At 51.9% G+C, this 18,091-nt stretch overlaps 5 protein-coding genes across 5 annotated transcripts; 1 reads left to right on the forward strand and 4 right to left on the reverse strand.

Moving 5' to 3' along the window:
* Positions 1–6,573: 6,573 nt before the first annotated feature.
* Positions 6,574–9,182, reverse strand: DBP2 (ATP-dependent RNA helicase dbp2; the record flags this gene model as incomplete). Its single annotated transcript, XM_051470094.1, has 7 exons — positions 6,574–6,620; positions 6,673–6,834; positions 6,886–7,014; positions 7,463–7,570; positions 7,620–8,588; positions 8,639–8,802; positions 9,097–9,182. 7 exons carry the CDS (start codon positions 9,180–9,182, stop codon positions 6,574–6,576), a joined length of 1,665 nt encoding a protein of 554 aa, XP_051325582.1.
* Positions 9,183–9,695: 513 nt separating this feature from the next.
* J4E85_005853 (uncharacterized protein) lies at positions 9,696–11,547 on the reverse strand (the record flags this gene model as incomplete). Its single annotated transcript, XM_051470095.1, has 6 exons — positions 9,696–9,749; positions 9,801–10,271; positions 10,334–11,029; positions 11,106–11,188; positions 11,245–11,426; positions 11,495–11,547. The coding sequence occupies 6 exons, from the start codon at positions 11,545–11,547 to the stop codon at positions 9,696–9,698; spliced, it is 1,539 nt and encodes a 512-aa protein (XP_051325583.1).
* A 989-nt stretch (positions 11,548–12,536) lies between these two features.
* On the reverse strand, positions 12,537–13,894 carry J4E85_005854 (uncharacterized protein; the record flags this gene model as incomplete). Its single annotated transcript, XM_051470096.1, has 2 exons — positions 12,537–13,724; positions 13,781–13,894. The coding sequence occupies 2 exons, from the start codon at positions 13,892–13,894 to the stop codon at positions 12,537–12,539; spliced, it is 1,302 nt and encodes a 433-aa protein (XP_051325584.1).
* A 192-nt stretch (positions 13,895–14,086) lies between these two features.
* J4E85_005855 (uncharacterized protein) lies at positions 14,087–16,055 on the forward strand (the record flags this gene model as incomplete). Its single annotated transcript, XM_051470097.1, has 7 exons — positions 14,087–14,174; positions 14,281–14,367; positions 14,511–14,568; positions 14,618–14,733; positions 14,782–14,826; positions 14,876–15,952; positions 16,018–16,055. The coding sequence occupies 7 exons, from the start codon at positions 14,087–14,089 to the stop codon at positions 16,053–16,055; spliced, it is 1,509 nt and encodes a 502-aa protein (XP_051325585.1).
* Positions 16,056–16,308: 253 nt separating this feature from the next.
* Positions 16,309–17,850, reverse strand: J4E85_005856 (uncharacterized protein; the record flags this gene model as incomplete). The annotated part of the gene is made up of 2 exons (XM_051470098.1): positions 16,309–16,942; positions 16,991–17,850. The coding sequence occupies 2 exons, from the start codon at positions 17,848–17,850 to the stop codon at positions 16,309–16,311; spliced, it is 1,494 nt and encodes a 497-aa protein (XP_051325586.1).
* Positions 17,851–18,091: the final 241 nt, after the last annotated feature.

Genomic DNA, 18,091 nt, shown 5'->3' on the forward strand with positions numbered 1-18,091 from the left:
CGTCAGCAGACCCAAGATTGCTGCGTCTACCCACGTTATCGGGCGTATATTCCGACCTTACTATTTTCTTGCGTCTGCTTGGCCTCGAGCGCACGAAAACGTCGGCTAGCACTGTATCTCGCTGCTGTCAGCTTGCGAAAAGTGGGCCCTGGCTCTTCGTGTATCTTTGCTTCTGCACGCTGCAGTGTGCGAGTCTCGGCAGCCGTGCAGCACTGTCGACTGCCGCCGTCCTCGTCATGTCCATCACATCGCATTGCATCAGCGACGTGGCCTACCGCATCTCCACTACTCATCAAAAACAGTCGTGCGCCCCGTGAACAACAATGAACATGTCCAAGACATGTCCTATTCAATCTTGAACGCTGTATGCCTGATCCGGTTGTCCGCATCCGATGGGCCCTGGCCCCAGCCACTTCTCGCATGCCCACGGCCCTCCCTGCAATCGCCCGCTCCGTGTGCTCGTCATCGATGTTTTCAACATGATTGTTGTGGAAATGGCGGTTACAATGCGGATTGTTTTGTGCCCCCAATAGAATATGCGCTGCTCGTCCACATTTGACGTGATTGGACATGCACAACCAAGAGTGATCGGACCCAGGATCATACGAGCAGAAGCCGCTAACTATCGCACACACGCCGTCGAACGGGAGCGGGAGGTAATCTCGATCACAGCGCGAACACCACGCCGCGAGTAGACTATGTCAACTTCAGACTCTTGGTGCTTCTACCTCCATACACAATGTTCTAGCGTGATAACTGCAGCATTAAGGCGTTTCTCGAGTCCATCCCAGCACCACCGTCAATGTGCCCCAGCCGATGCCCTTGAAACAGAACCAGGATTCGCCGTGTCAAAAGATGACGGTGAGGACACTACATGCCGCGCAGTACTCAGCCGCTTGCAAGTGTGATAGAGGACGTATTCTTAGCGACGGCTAATGTCTGGCACTCCTCGTATCCAGGAACGCTCTCATCTGCTGGTGGAAGTTGGGCGAGCGGGTGACACTACAAGGGCGCCCCTGCCCACAACACGAAGTGGGTCTGTGGCTGTTCCACGTCTTCGGTTGAATAGATCCGCCGCACTGCTCTCACGTGGCTGGAACAGTACGGAGATGTTCAAGCCAGGTGAGCGATATTTTTTCAGTCATGGCGGAGGAGGTTGGCGAAAGCACAGAGTCTACCCAAACCACAGGTCACAGTATGCGGGCGGGTACCATACTGGCCGACTTCAAGGCCGGCCAGGAATCTTGGTAACTGTCAAACCAATGTCACTGCTGCATCTTGATGCACACACATACACACATACACACACGCATCAGCTGCCCGTGTCCGAAAATCTTCGCATCTCTCGTTAACTGACACGCGGCATTGCGCGCAGCCCAGCGGGATACCTTCCGTCCATAAATTGAGGTAGCGGAGGCGACTTCCACATGCCACCTGCAGCGCTGTAGTCATGGGCCTGGATGCATGATACCCTTGTTACAGAAACCTTGGACCTCTGCAATTCTGCACAGTCTCTCCCCACTGCAACCCACCAGCAGTCTAGGGGTCGGCTTCCATGAGCTTGCACTAGCCTGATCATCAGGTGATCTCAGTCTGCCAGGTGCTAAGGTACTATGGCGAAGTAGACGTGCGTGGCCATGGTGGTGGTGGTGAAATGCACACATGCACGTCAATAGCTAGGCGTGTGTATGATGCTGTGTGCGACGTCGGTGCGAACTCCGGATCACGCTGCTCCCGGGGTCGCACAACGCCCTGTAGCGCCTTCCTTCTTCAGTAACCCGCGCTTTTGCAACTTCCTCTCATCACAACTGTAAACATGTCCCCTAATCTCCCCGATTCGCCTTGGCCTGCTCTGGACCACGTCCACTGTTCTTCGCGATGCTCCTCGTCTGCAACATCGAAACCTTGGTCATGACATAGTTCTGCATTTCCCAACCCACTTTTGTTTGGAAGGCCCATACTAAACCATTGGCCGTATTACCCGACACACCATCTACGGCATTGACAACGGCCATGCGCATGCCAGCACTCCGGTTTCTGCGGAATCATGGCCCACCCCGTTTGGTAATGTAGGTGCACCCGAATCACGATCTTCCTTGACAAATAATGCTTCTTCAACAACCCTACTTAGTTGCCCGCGGGAGCTGCACCCAGAGCCACCGAAGAATGGCCGACGTTGGAGCCCGCAGATCGTCTCTGCCTCCTTGTCTCGATGCGACATGGCGTGAGCTTGGCCTGCACGCTGTGCCTCATCCCAGTCGTCACCTGCATTTGCTCCAGGTCTCTCTTGCTCGTCTGTTCTTTCCCTACCTCCTCCGCCCATGACTACGATGCGTTAGCGGATCTGAGCGCTGCTTCGAACGGACATCTTCACTGTTCGACTGTTCCGACTTTCTCCACATTCCGCTCTCTGCAAATCTTCCCGACCCCGAGTCAAGAAAGGCATCCGACACACTTTGTGGGAGCACTGTATCCGATGGCCAGGCCACAGGGTCGGTCCTTTCCAACCCATGAAAACGCAGTCATGAGATGCATGTCTGTCGGCATCTACCCGCTACAAGTTGGCGCGAAGGTTTCTGACGACTGTCCCCAGCCCCCCGTACTTGGAACACGTCGAGTCCCCGTCGAAAATCGATAAAGCTTGTTGTGTGTTAGTTTACAAATGTGCACGATGAAACGGAGTCTAAAGCTGGGCCGCCAATTCGCCGGGCAATAGCGCGATCTAGTTCCAAGATGCGATTTTCTGGTTCAGCACAAGGCTCATGCGTTCCAGTACGTAGTTAGTGGCCGGCGACCTGTCACCCACTGCCCGAACTACAGTTCGTGCAAATGCCTTTTGCATGAAAGAACACGAAAGCGAGCTGCGTCATGGGTCTTTGGCTTTGTTGAGCCACATCTTCCCTGCTGTTGGTGTTGCCATCGTAGCAGCAGCCGTCTCTTGCGGCGCTTGAGTCTTGGTCTCGGTGGCAGGGATGCCCAACCTTTACTCCCTATGGCCTTGCTGATCTTCATGGGCCTCGATTGTGCGGAGTTCAAACGAAAAGATCAGCCATAAGACACATTCCAGATCTGGTGAACCTCGGGACAGTCCTACCTTGCGGTAATTATTGCAGGGCACATCCACAGCAATCTCGAACAATCCAACGAAACCCTCAATGGACATCGCCGTGCTCGCCTCGTGACGGTCATCTGCAGTCGGGCTACCTTCCGTGGGTAGCTGTTTCCGCGGAAAACCTGGAAGTCTTGTCACCAATACGACGACGATGATGATGTCCATACCCGGCTGCACCGGGAGACACCTGCTGGGCGAAGGCGTGTTAGTCAGATTGCTTTCTTGGCGTTGTAACATCTGGTGCGTGACGCCCCAGTGTCAGACAGCGAGTAATTTACTGCACTCTGACGTTGCAATCGATCCCGCTACTGCACGACACCGAACTTAGACCGCGACTCACAGTCAGATGTGGGGTATGGGCAACCGCTTCTCAAGATTTGCTTTCGCTTCCATGGATCATATCGATCACCTAGAAAGACGTCTACACTTGTAGTCCGTCCGTCGCGTTCCTCCCGCATGAGCGGATCATCCGCTCCTTGAAAATGATCGCGTCTTGCGCCATCGCAGCGATCACTGTCCGGTCAGCGGCTGCTCCCTGCCATCATCTTCATGCGCAATCTGCCTCGTCGCGATCTTGGCTTCTACTCTGTCTCGGCTCTATTCTTTACGACATCTCTCACTTGGGGTATCATCAGGTACGGTGCTATGGACCAGTCCATAGAGGTCGAAACCACTCAAGTGTCCTGATTATTCTTTCCTCACCTAGCCCAAGGTACAAGTTGAATTAGATGTATCGTCATATCATGTATCGACACGGTTGCCTAGATAGTGCGGATCCAGTCTTTAGGTAGTCGTCATTCGGGACGCCCCGGGAAGGCGTCTATCCTACAGCGAGGAAGCACCGAGCGTTCCGTCTTTCTTTCATCCACCTGAGCGTTTCCATATTAGCTCTATATTATCTCTCGATAGTACTACCGTGGTCTCTCTTACCAAGCGACTAGTTCGGTCGATATGATTGTTGGGCAGCTCGAACCGACAGTTATGTTATGTACGTACACGCGTACTCATCATTATCTGTCCCACCGTGTTCACTCTTCCCAGAAACTTTCGTCATGTATACGTTTCAAATCTCACAACTATACTTACTATACGATCGATTGTTTTTACTGGAAAATGCGTGCGGCTCGGATCAAAGATCGCATGCGTCGCTTGAAGGCCCAGGAATGTCTATCATCAACGCCTTCCTATGGGCAATTCAGGGGGTTAAGTCTGCCCACGGGCATCCAAAATGTTGTACTTCCAGGGATTTGGTGTGATCGTCAGCGTGAGTGAGTGAGCGGTTCTGCCTTAGACCCTGCATACATATGAGTTTATGATGCAGACAGTGGCACCTCCCAGCCTCCTCAAGCTTCGTTGTCTATCGTGGCTATTCTTTCCATTCGCAATATTCATTCCGGTCTTCACGAGCGCTCAAGCAAGAGATGTGGTTCTAGCCTTCACCCTCTGGCCACAAGGTGGTGTGTTGGGTGAACGATGTTCTGGTACGTCAGTCATGTTTTCTCGCTACCACTTTATTGTGTCTTGCTCATCAAACGACCAGAAGTCCTTACTTCTACATCCTGAAGCACGACACATCAGTCCAGAAACTTCTTTGTAGCTCCACAATAAAGTGATGCGTACCAGACACCGACGACTAATGAGTAGAGGTATCAGGCAGTCGCAGTGGGGCTATGGCCACGTTGAGGCTGTGCATCGCTGTTCACGACCCCGTATCCGAAGGCAACCCCGAGCCGAAGATAATGACCAGTGTCCCAAGGGAATAGTGAGGAGTGCGCATGGATTTCACCATGAACCTCATTCCCGCAGCCATTGCCGCGTCATGAACCGTAGACGCATTTCCAAATCTTTTCGAGCGCAGTCGAAGGGTTCACGGTGATGGCTTAAAGAGGGCAACGGGTCTGCTCATGTTCCGGGTAGACACTGCTCATCGGCATAAAGAGCCGGTGAGAATGCAGTCCCCAGGCGGAAGATCGCACCGTGGAAAAGGACATATATAACATGAAGAACGCCTTAAGAATACTGCGACCAAACATTGTTTTGATAGAATCTGAAGCAGTTGATGATGCGAACATTTGATTTCATACAATCAAGCCTCGATATCATGTCAAGGTGACAGACATATATCGACTCTCTAGGTGAAGAATGCATGTTCTTTCTTTATGAAGGATGATACATAATCAGATTTGGCTGCGTACATACCCGTCTTCTTGGGTGCTCTCAAGCATATGTATGCCTGTGAGGCACACGCTTATGTATACAAGCACAATAGCAACATCTATAAGTCCTTGTCTACAATAATAGGTCGACGATGTCTCCAGTGTATCTCTGATTCAATGTTCCGTCTCGATCTGTTTTATGTTATACGACAAAGTCATACAAACAAACAAGACATTGTGCTCCACCGTATCGTTATACCAGCTATCTGGATCTGCATATTTCGATAGCACCACATTGATATGTACCCCTACGATACCAGCCTGCAATGACATCGAATGGCAAAAACGAACACACAGGATGGCGCGAAGGCAGACACCCCCGAGTTGCGCTATCCACCCTTCTGTGTAGCTAACATATCTAGTCGGAATACATAGTCGTTCTCTATGTGCATGTTGCGCTCTTGACAATCGTGCCCCATCCATTTCCCTTTCTTCCGATGATATGTAGTCCTTCTCTTCCTCTACAAGAACTTGAATTCGGTGTTGCTATAGAACCATACCTTACCTCCTCTCTCACGAGATCGACATGAGACATCTGATGGATCGGCCTGTATTCACCTCTTCGCAGAGGTTCCACCAGACATTGGATGTGACCGACAGATCCTGCGTCCAGATCACATGAGGCCACTTTGACAGACAGGATGTTGCAGCCGCCATCATACTGATGAAGACGAAGAGCCTCGATTAGGTGGCGGACTTATTCAAAGGGTGTCGGTAATGTTCAGCGTTTGCGCGTCGATAGCGAGAGGTCTAAGCGACGTGTCGAGTCGTCTGGCCGTAACAGCTCATCAGTCAACTATAGGATTACATTATGGATCCAGCACAAGGCAAGGCAAGACAATCATATCAAGCGGAAGTCATAGTAAGAAACGCAGTACGTGTATTCTATATCGCTATTACAGTTACAGAAACTTTTTCTGGACATAAACGCCACCAGCGCCATCATGCAAGGGATTGCTGAATAGGCGCAACCTCGATAGAGGAAAACAAAACAATGCCAGTCTAATGTAGAGGAACCATGCTACCATACTGAAATCGTGTCCATGCATGAAGATCAAAGCTCTGTCCATGGGGTATCAGGGTACGACAGAACCTGAGCAGGTACACCGGCTTTCCGTCGCACGAGGAAATGGGATGAAAGATGAAGCAAGTCCGAAACGATTGCCTCCAACGCCGATAGCAGGTTGGAGAAAGGGTGCTCATCGTTCTGACAATGTGAATAAGCAAGTGTGATGGATAAAGTGATCACCAGCGGCTGTTGCGGATGGGATCGCTGTTACCTCCGGTCCAGCCTGAGATGGGCGTTAGATCTCGCTCGGTGTCGAAGGGACTTCTACCACCTACCACCACGGCCTCCGCCACGGCCTCCACCACGGCCGCGGCCACCTCCCCAGCGACCACCACCACCGCCGCCGCCACCGTAGCGGGCCATCTCGTGCAGACGAGGATCAATCTGCTGCTTGGACTCTGTGAGAATCTGGACGAGATCACGAGCTTGCTTGGAGTCTGATGAATCTGTTAGTGAATGGTTTGCAGAGTACGGTCGAAGATACATACTGTCTGTGGTGAAGAGGGTGATGGCAGTACCGTTAGCGCCAGCACGACCAGTACGACCAATGCGGTGGACATAGTCCTCCGAGTTGTTCGGGTAGTCATAGTTGAACACGTGAGTAATGTTGCGGACATCTTGAAGAGCAAAGGTTAGTGACTGATGAAAGGAACGAGCAAACGACGATCATGATTGGATCGCGTGAAGCTGCAGTATGTTGCATGCAACCGTCTCTGTGCGCTACAACGAATGTCACGGCATCAAGTCCAGTGGGAAGGCTGTGGATGTCTCCTGGTCCAGAAACCCTTGGAAGAGAGTGCGACTTGTGTAAGTCAGATATCTCAAGCAGCTTGCTTCAGTAGTACCTTGGTAATACCAGAAACAGAAGATAGCGAAGACTGAAAGCTTCGCCAGCGTAACCAAGGATCCCTGGGGATCAGATTCGAGAGAGGCAAGCCCTGGACGATGTCATGGGAGCGAGTGTAACGAGCGCACAAGACGACCTAAGCAGAGCACAATGGCAGTTCACGCATAATAATAGTTGGGGAGGTGAGGAGGGGGGAGTGTTGGGGTTTGCAATCATACCGATACCACGGGAAGCCACGTCGGTGGCAACCATGATGGGGCTCTTGCCCGTCTTGAATTCGTTCAAGACCCAATCACGCTCGTTCTGCTGCTTGTCGCCGTGAATAGCTGGAGATGAGTTAGCGGTGATCAGTTCATGACATGCGATTTAACTTACAAAGCGCCGGCCAGCCGTCCTGACGAAGGAATCGGGTGATCTCGTCAGCAACGCGCTTGGTACCTGTGAAGATGAGGATCTTGTTGTCCTTGTCGCTCATGATGGTCTCGAGGTGCTTGGCCATGCGGTCACGCTTCTCGAACTCTGTGCAGACCTCGACGATCTGTTGAATGCGGTGGTTGGCAGAGAGATCCATGGAACCAATGTTGACCTGGATCCAGTCCTTCTGGTAGTCGGCAGCAAGCTGGCGAACTTCCTTGGGCCATGTAGCGGACCACATGCAGGTTTGACGGTCAGGGCGAATCTGTCCGATGATCTTGCGGATTTGAGGCTCGAAACCCATGTCAAGCATGCGGTCGGCCTCGTCGAGAACCAGGTAGGTAACACGGCGAAGGTTGGTCTTTCCAGCCTCCAACATATCGATGAGACGTCCAGGGGTGGCAATGCACACCTCAACACCGCGCGCAAGGTCACGGATCTGGGGACCCTTTGGAACACCTCCGTAGACGCAGGTGTTTCGGATGCGCGAGGACTTTCCGAACTTGCTGATCTCTTGCTGAATCTGGACAGCAAGCTCACGAGTGGGCGCGAGAATGAGGACGATGGGGCCATCGCCGGGGGCGAGGAGAGGCTGAGCGTTGATGTGAACGATGGCAGGAAGACAGTAGGTCAACGTCTTTCCGGAACCGGTCTCGGCAACACCAACAACGTCGCGACCAGAGAGAGCCATGGGCCAACCCTGAGCCTGGATAGCGGTGGGCTTGGCGAAACCCTGGGCCTTGACCTCGTTCATCACGTATGATGGGAAGCCAGCCTCGTCGAAGGTTGTGACGGGCTTGGGAATGTTCTCGCCCTTGACGGTCATCTGGTGCTCCTTGCGGTATTCGGCAACCTCGGCTGCTGAGCGAGCAGTAACAGCGGGATCCTCCTTGTAGAAGGACTTCTCGAACTTGGGCATCGTGTCGAGATCTGGAAAGTGTTAGTGTTGCGCGGAGCCTATACGAGACAATGGAACATACCCCATGATTGCTGCTTCAGGCCCTGGCCGAGTTGCGACATGCGGTCGCCGCCGTCGCGACCGCCGCCAAAGCCGCCGCCGCCACCGCCATAACCACCACCTCCTCCACCGTAGCCACCACCGCCGCCGGAGTAGCCACCACCACCGCCGCCGTAGCCGCCGCCACTAGATAGATGTTAGCAGATGTCGCTGAGATGAGATGAGTGACAGAAGGGGGCTTCTACGTTGTCGCATCGAGTAAGCGACCGCCCGCTTCGACTGTGAGACAGCCTGACAGGACGATCGAACTCAGACTGCGCGCAGAATGGAGAGAAAGAATGGTAGCAGATGGAGGGCTGTCCAAGAACCACGACTGTGATGCCGTTCCCGTGTGAAGGGGGTGTATCGTCCTACCCGTACGATGCATAATGGCTTGTCGAGTTGTTGTAAGACCCATATCCAGCGTTGCTGTTTTCGTACCCGTTCGAGTAGCCACGGTCACCACCGCGACCGCCGCCGCCGTATCCACCGCCGCCGCCGCCGTAACCGCCTCCGTAGGAAGACATGATGTGAGAGTGTGTTGTAGAGACTGGCGTCAAGGGGGAACCGATCGAGTAAGGGAGCGTGTGTCGAAGTCTGGAGACTACGAGAAGATATTAGTTGCAGTAGAGCGACTGTAAAAGTGTCGCGTGTTGTGCGATAAAAGAAGCACAAATTGTAGAGTTGCGAGTTGGGGTGAGAGGAAGTCAGAGGGCAGAGCGCGACAGGAAAAGTTGCCTTGCCTCTGTTGCGCTTGCACATTTTTTGAGACGCTAGCGCCGCTAGCACCAGGGTCTCGCCCAGTTGGGTAAGGGCGGAGCTTGCCGTTATCAGCCCGGGGAAGCCACCAAGAAAACCGAAGACCATGTCGCCACTGTGGGCCTTGCATCTGAGTGATTGCGAAGCATTTTCCATTGCGACCCGCATATTGCACGCCTAGTGCCTACTTCTCGAAGCAATGCGACAATGTGAAAGTATACCGATGACGAGACAACCCGATGCTTTTCCATCAGATAGGATACAGTCCTGTGCCCTGGTTCTCACCTTAGCCCATCACCAGCTCTGAGGCCCATGTCCCAGAACCCCTTCTCCATCTACACAGCATTAGCATATTGACCGGATGTCATCTCCAGCCTAGCACTTACATTTGTAGCGTGTATGAAGATTTTGGCCAGCTCTTCCACCCGACTCGGACTCAGTCCCTCGGCGTGCTTCTCTACCAGCTCACTGCCCCTCATCATCGCTTCCCTGTACTCTTCTGCCACATACTGCTCAATCCACTTCCAGTACTTGCTTCCCACCCTCACGGTGCTGGGATCTTCGTAGAGACGTTTGGCAATAATGCCGTAACCGATGAGACACGGCAAAAGCGCAATCTGCAGAGCAAGATAGTCTTGCGACATGCCGATGTCGAGCACATAACGGGTGTATGCCGTGGTGGCTTGATCTTCTTCTTCTTCGATGATATCGGCTTCCGATAGTCCGTACTCTTTACAGAAGTCAATGTGCAGCTTGATCTCTTCCTGGAGGGTGACGACTTGTTGCACGGAGTACCCAATGTCTCTCAGATTGCTAGATTTGTATGCAGACAGCGCGTTCGCTCTTGCAAATTGGACCTTCTCACTAGTCAGTTACTTTCTTCTATACGGGAAGTGAACATGTTTCGGCATATACTTACTAAGAAGAGGTAGTCCTGCACAAGGTAGTACATGAACTTCTTCACTGGCAATGTCCCAGCGCCCATACTCTGCACGAACTCGTGTTGGGTATATTCCTTCCACGGCTTCTGCACGTCTTCTCGGTCGAGCAGATAGCTAATAAAGTTGCCTGGCGTGAAAGGCAGCATGTACATCGAGTGGAAATGGTTGATGGGGCCGCTGCCCCCTCCCATATCGACAGCTGTCTTGATGCCTGCTTCAACGTACAGATTGGCCTTCTTGACCGCCTTGGCCATCGACATTCCCTCCGCCAGATTACACGCAATAGCCGATGCTAATGAACACCCTGTCCCATGCGTGTTCCTCGACTGCAGATACGGGCTTTCTAACATTGTGACTCCAGTCTCACCCACGAGGATGTTCAAGACGACTTCCCTCTCGCTGTCGTGCGTGCTGACTACCCGTCCGTGGGTCAATGGTAAATGGCCCCCTTTCAGTAACACCCATTTGGGTCCTAGTGACCGGACATCCTGCGCCATCGAGACGATGTCATCAACATTCTTCGGATCAGGAATATCGTACCCGGCCGTTTGGAGAAGCAAGCGAGCCTCAGGAAGGTTTGGTGTGAGAAGCGTTGTGTGAGGCAGAAGGTGTTGGATCAGGGTTTCGATGGCTGATTCGGGAAGGAGCTGTGAGCCAGATGTTGACACCATTACCTGTTCAAGTAGTAAGCACAGCACGGAGCTCGTTTTGGTTCATATAAAGCGATCTAGAATGAAATCTTAGACGTACAGGATCAACGATACTGGTATTGATCTCATGTCTCTTCAAAGCATCCGCAGCGACCATAATGGTCTCGGCAGATGCAAGCATGCCTGTATCTTATCAGCGCGTTCACAAAAACATGGTGTCTCTCTGAATGTCATCATACCTGTCTTGACCACATCCACGCCCACATCTTCACAAACAGCATCTATCTGCTTCCGCACAAAGTCCGGCGGGGTATGGTGTATGTCCTGGACGCCTAGAGTATTCTGGGCTGTCAAAGCAGTCGTAGCCGTCATAGCATAGCAGCTATGCGCTGCAATGACCTTCTGATCTGCTTCTAGTCCGCTGTTGGCGCGGCAGCATGGTTAGTGGTGTGTGGCTGATGAAGGGCGGATGCATGCACGCGTACGTACGCCCCACCCGAACTGTCCGAGCCAGCGATTACTAGAATGCGTCTGGGTGCCATTGTCGATCGAGAAGAGTATGCAGGCGTTGTTTCACTATCGTCTGGATATAACATGTAGTAAGATCCCCTACATCGTTTTCTCTAGACAACCCTGGAGCCCCACCATCCGCGAATACGCGTACGCGAGATCCACGTCATCGACTCGCACCTTTGATGCTGTCGCAGGCCGTGGAAGCTGCGCAGCCGACGCTGTGGAAGGTTGCACAAATTCGTACACCTGTGCGCGTGCTGCCTTTGACATCCTGGATGATATCCAGTGTTCTATCAATTATACCTAGGTCAGCTTTGAAGGAATCCATTTCCTAATATTGACAATTCGGTAGATCAGCGTAAGCAGAAGAAGCCTTGCCAGGCATCTTCAGTAACGTAAAAGTCTGAGCACATTGAGTCGCTTCTGTAAACAAGCAAGCATCTCATGGACCGGCCACGCTGACCTGCAGGTATCAAGCCACCATCGCCATCACGAACCCCAAGAGTACCATGTGCCTCATCGCGCAACAGAGGAAACCATTTCGATGCATCTTTCTTCTTTGCCTCTTCTAAAGCGTACTACACATCTGTGTATGATGCAGTTGGATAGCTGTAGTTCATGCACGTGTTCTTCAGGATGTTCAGCGTCCCGTTCAATCGACCAGTCTAGTGAACTAGTACATTATACTTGCGACTTCTCTCATTTGTGACACTATGTGCGAAACAGCAATAATGCTGCGATGTGTGCGCGAAGGTTTAACAAACATTTCCTCCCTCGGAGTACCACACTTCCGGCAGTTTAATCTTAACGGCTCCATTGCAACCTTGCCACAAGTCTCAGAGTTGATAGCCTCCATGATCTTGCGGAAAGACAGGAGATACACTAGTTGAGACGGTGCATAAGATCTGATAAGCCGCTGGCATTGGAGATGCGAATGTATACCCATTGCGACAGCTGGAACTTGCTTTGGGCCTTGAACAGCCACTTCGTGCAATATGCGGTCGTCAGTGTCAGGCGACTACCACAGTCCTTTGATCTGCGATACACGTTGCGTAGGCTCAAACACTTCATTGCTGTCCGCCGTGTTCGGTTTCGACACACCAACACTGTCCGTGAATGTTGGAAAAGCTGCAGCATCGTTGTTGGCATTCGCGTCCCATCCCAGAGTCTCTTCCTTATCATAGTCTACCGGCGCCCAGGCTGCGTCCTCATCCTCCGGTACGAAGAGGCTTTCCGAATCGTCACGGACAGGTTGTGCTTGCAGTGCCGAGACTTGACGAGATCCTGGATTCCGCACTCGGCCAGAGGCATCGCGTCGCGATGCTGGTTGCACAGGCGGTGGCATATTAGATCGGAAGCTGCGACTATGTCCACGCTCCGCAGTTGTGGTTGAGGTCGTGCGAGAGGTTTGTCTGCTGCTCATTGCGTGCGTCGCAGGTGTTGGCGCAGATGGAGCGGCGGTGTGGTTGCCAGAAGTCATTAGCGTAAACTCGCAGAGCAGCCCATCGCTTCCATAGCTGAACTGGAGTGGTCGCGCTGGCTGGGAGTAAAAGGCCTTTAAGCTTGTCTTCATTGTGTCTGCATGGACGACTATTGCCTTGAAATCCTTGACGTTGATGATGATGTGCATACCCGCCTGCACAGTAAATTCCTCGAAGTCAGACGTATTGACCGCGACGGCCGTGACAAGTGGATGCTTCAGGATTTCCTTTCCGTTCGAGATCTTTTCTGTGTAGCTCTTAAATACGCAGCGTCCGTCTTCACTCGCAAAGATATCGAGCATTTCGGTCTTGGTACCGAAGTATTCAGCGTACTCCTTCACAGCCCCGGAGTGCATGCTCCACCTGTTTTTCGCCGCGTTGCGATCGAACAGTGCATGCATGACGTCCACGGCTTCATATGTGAGCTTGTAGGTCTTGATGACGCCCTGGTTGCAGATCATCTTGACGATGAATCGACATTGCGCCTCAGTTTCTCGCTCTTGCACGCTGACTTCACAGCGATCGATCGCACCATCACGCCCTAGCGGGTCGTACAAACGACTTTTGAAGACCGACAAGAGCGCTTTGGTGTACATACTGCACGTGAAGCGGCCGTCAGGACCGCCATAAGTCGGCACACATTCATAGCTGGCGAAAAATTGTCGACCGTCTAATGTTATGGCGGCGTATGCGGATTTGGAAGAGTTGAGAGCGGTAAACGTGAACTGACGCAGGAGGTATGAGATGCCGGACTGACTAGAAGGAAGAGCGGCAAACCTACCTTTTCGCGACGCGCTTCAATGGCTACAGTCTCGCTGAACTTTCCGAGGCAAACAAGCAGATCGTGAACCTTAGACGCTGCCTCGGGCGTCAGGGTGAAGTTGAGGACAACCATTTTGTCTTCGTGCGACTGCTCGCATTGTCGCAGGATGTTTGTGTGGAATCGCGACGAGCCCCGGCGACCGAAAGCGGGAAGAGCGCGTCAAACACGCGCTAGCGCATTGACATCATCGCGCCTACTCTCATGGGCGCCCATCTATTCACCTTTCTTAGGAGCACGATATCAGCCCTCGTTAGTGCAAACAAAATGACTCAGTCAGCGCTGCCTGATGATATTCTGCATCTCCTATGCGAAGAGCTTGCGAATCAAGAACAGTTCGACACACTCTTCAACTGTGCTTGCGCCAGCCGTGCTCTCGCCGTACCTGCATTAACTCATCTGTACAAGTATGTCGCAGTGGCCTCGCTACTTTATCGTCAACTAACTGACACAATCGTTAGATCTCATCATCTCGCTCCTGTTCGAGGTGGAGGAGAAGATCTCTATGGCTTACCAGCTGCCACCAAGCTTCTCACGATCCAAAAATGGTACGCAACCTTTATCGTGCGAACTGTATGAGGCAAACATTGACTCCGTACACCCATATTTAGGTCCATTCTTTGGCGATCAATTGTCGCATCTGCACTCGATGTCACACTGTTCCCATACTGCCGTTATATCAAATCGCTAGACTTTCGGGATCTGGGATATCTCCTCGATGACGACCAATTCCGTGCGAAAGTTTCCAAGTCAGTACAGCTTCGATGTCAGACACCACCAACTCTGATTGTAATATAGGCAGTTCTTCTCCGGACCGTTGAAGCAGTTCGAGAAGACTGAGACAGGGACGAACATCAAAGGCAGAAAGTATACTCGGATAAAGACAGCGGATATCATCGACGCGATTGGTGAAGGTTTGATAAATGCGCGAAGCTGTTCAGTACGATACTAACGTGGTGCAGTGGTCACACAGCATACCCCAACCCTGGAGATCATCAGCGGTGAACGTAAGTACATCCTTCCTCTCAACATTCGGATATGAGCTAACTATACTAGTCCAGCCTGGTGCTCTGGTACGATGGACGCCCCGGCTTCCTCGACTACAGAGCCTTGAGCTGTGGGACGGAAAGCCGCTAGAAGACGAACTGGTTCATGCATCTATCTACGACCACTGTCCGCAGTTCAAATCTCTTATGATCTATACCTGGGTCTCAGAAGACAATGATCACAAGTTCGCCAAATTCCTCTCCTCTATGCGACCGAACACGCTCCAAACACTCCAAACCATCAGCGACGTCAAGGCCGGTGCCGAGACACTACTAGCTCTCAATCACCATGGAAACTCATTAGAAGATCTGAGACTGTGCGTTTCGAACGAGTCAATACCGCACCTCTCGCTACTACAAGGATGTACGGCTTTAAGAACGCTACGCATTGAGGACATACATGGTACTGTAGACTTAGAAGCGACAGAACATGACGTCTTCCTCGAGACGACTGCCTGGTTACGCAAATGTTCAGATCTACAACGCCTCAGCTTCTCGAAAATGCAATCCGGAGCCGCACTCATCACGCCCGTACTGCTCGAAGAGAAGATACAACTCAGCAGTCTAGAGATAGACTCGTACACGCTAAAAGATCACAAGACGTTCCATCAGGCTCTCGTACACCAGCAGTCTTCTTTGAAGGTGCTCTTCCTGAGTGGCGATACCGATGGCATGTTTCGAGATGATCTGGATACTCTCGTGGACTCTTTGAAGCAATTGACAGAGCTGCGAGATCTGCACCTTATCCTTCCGGAGGTGTTGCGGGATGAACATCTCGTCACCATTCTCGCTGAGCTCACACTACTGGAGGATTTGTACGTAAGCGGCCTGGAGCTCAACGACATTGTGCTTCCTCACCTCGCCAGCTTGCCCAATCTACGTACCGTTACCATCTCCGGTATATCCAAATTCACCATGGATGGTCTCCTGGATTTTGTATCGAGACTCGGCCCGGGTAATCAGGCCATTCGTCTCTCGATAGATATGGCAGACACAGATACGCTGCTCTCGGAAGAGGAGTTGACGCTGGTGAGGGACAACCTTGCGGAGAAGGCTGGTGGTACGTTGGAGTACATGGCGCTTCGAGGTATGTATCTATCTGCGCGATGAGCAGACGACAAACAAGATGGCATACTGACCACATTCGCCTAGATCCGAATGTTCCGGAGTTCGAAAGCGACTCCGACTGAGGCTTGTTCTTTGCACTGTTCAAGATACTGCAATTGAAGCTGGGCAATCATTCGGCTTGTCTGTTGGATAAAGGATGTGAAAGAGGTATCTGGCGAGACATGCTCAGGACTGGAATAGCTTCGCCAAGTACAATGATGAAGACAATAAGGGACTTGTTCCTCGTCCTCTCTCAACCTAGAAGAAAAACATAACTGAACTTTTTGAAAGCAAAACAAGTGAACCAGAAGAACAACCCGATGAGCCATGACATACTCAGTCCATGTCAGTATCGCTATCTTCTTGACTCTGATCAATGCATTTCTTCAGCGCCAGAATCCTCCGCTCGTAAACGTCTCGCTGCAAGTCTGGGAAGTGTTGCAGCAGCTCAATGAAGCTCGACCTCAAGTGGTCATCCCTGAGGTATGGCCACCAGTTTTCCGCAATGTATACGGCCAAATGTTCCTTGAGATATTCATGGGAGATTGATGTTGTATCCTGTGCGAAAACATGTCGACAGAACACCAATATCTCCAATTTCCCCGGCTTTATACCCTTCAGCTTCTCAGCGACATGTTCCAGCATGTCCCACATACCCAGAATCTCCGCGGTGATCCACGCCGCAACACATTGTGCAAAGGCTTCGTTCGCTTCCTCACCCTCTTGCGGGTTCCGATGACCAAATCCATCACTTTCTAGGTATTCTGCGATAAATGTGAAGTCTTCGGGGTTAATGTCGACAAGAGCAGGGTGTTTGAGCTCCCACATCCCGGCGTCATTGTGGTCGATCAGGAGGAGGCCCTGCTTGGAGTCTCTGAAGTATGGACGGTCCCACAGACACGATATTTGCAGGTTATAGACTTCTTGGTCAGGCCCGACCAATACTTGTACGAATTCCTTGCTTTCTGAGCTAGATTCTGTTAGCTGAGAGGGTATGAGAGATTGATAGGAAACTCACAGCTCGCCCTCGATGGTATCGCTGATTGGTTCTTTCCGACCACGTCCCACGCCACCGAGCTGATGGTCGAGGAAGCCTACCTGTTGAAAGTGTCTCTGTCTCGATTCGGCCGTTCTTACCTCAGTCGAGTTATGGGCGCTGCTGTCGTCCGTTAGGTCTATTGGTGTGTCTCTGCGTATATTCAACCGATCTTGTGGGGATGGTACGGCTTGAAGTTGTCCATGGTCTCTTGAGGGCTGCGATGAGCTGGCGGCAGGTCTCGACGGTGCTTCCCATGCATTCAAGATCGTATCTGGAGCTCTGCTGGAGCCGGGGATGACAGAAACGCGACGATTGGCTGGGAACCGCGCAGGTTTTGATGGCGACTGTGATGAAGTCGGTGGATGTGAGAAGCTGTTCGCAATTCGCCCTTTCGACCGATTACCATAGAATTCTTTGCGGCTCTGCCGGAGAGCCTGTCTCATTTCTGGATCTGAGTCTGAATCATCGCCCGAGTCGTTCATGTTAGTGTCCGAGCCTGAAGCCTCGTTGGCTCGATTCATCAGTTGCTTTCGCCATTGATCAATGCCCATATGCTCATCAAGTGCTTTGCTCGCCATCTCATATGCATCACCAAGTCCTGGCGTGATTTCGATAACCTCTTCGTGCGTGTAGGGCGTGAAAGGGTCGTACTCCCTCATGTCTGTGGCATGCGCCCAGCGACTTGTCGAGTTAGCAGGGTCAAGACATTGTTCAAGCTTCAAGTTTCTTACAAGACCAGATCCTCGCCCATCAGTAAGACCAGAGTTGATTTCCCATGTGGACGAGTTCCCAACACGTCCCCCGGTGCCATATTGTCGTCGCAAATGACCGCCGGCCATAGCGGGAAGAATGAACCAGGAGTCCTATACTGCACCATATCGCCTGGCGATAGCCGCATCGTGATGGCCTTGATTATGTGATGTGGGGTCGTTTGTTTGGGGAGTGACAGATAGGAATGAGAGCTGGTGAGCGACAGTTGTGTGACAGCTGTAGATCGAATTTCAACCTATTGGGAGGAGGAAGAATTGAGCAGTGTTGTATGTGAGCGTCAAAACGAAGCCTGACATAACTAGACATCGT

The sequence above is a fragment of the Alternaria conjuncta genome, assembly GCF_024043145.1.
Source record: "Alternaria conjuncta strain BMP 0040 chromosome Unknown scaffold_8, whole genome shotgun sequence".
NCBI lineage: Eukaryota > Fungi > Ascomycota > Dothideomycetes > Pleosporales > Pleosporaceae > Alternaria > Alternaria conjuncta.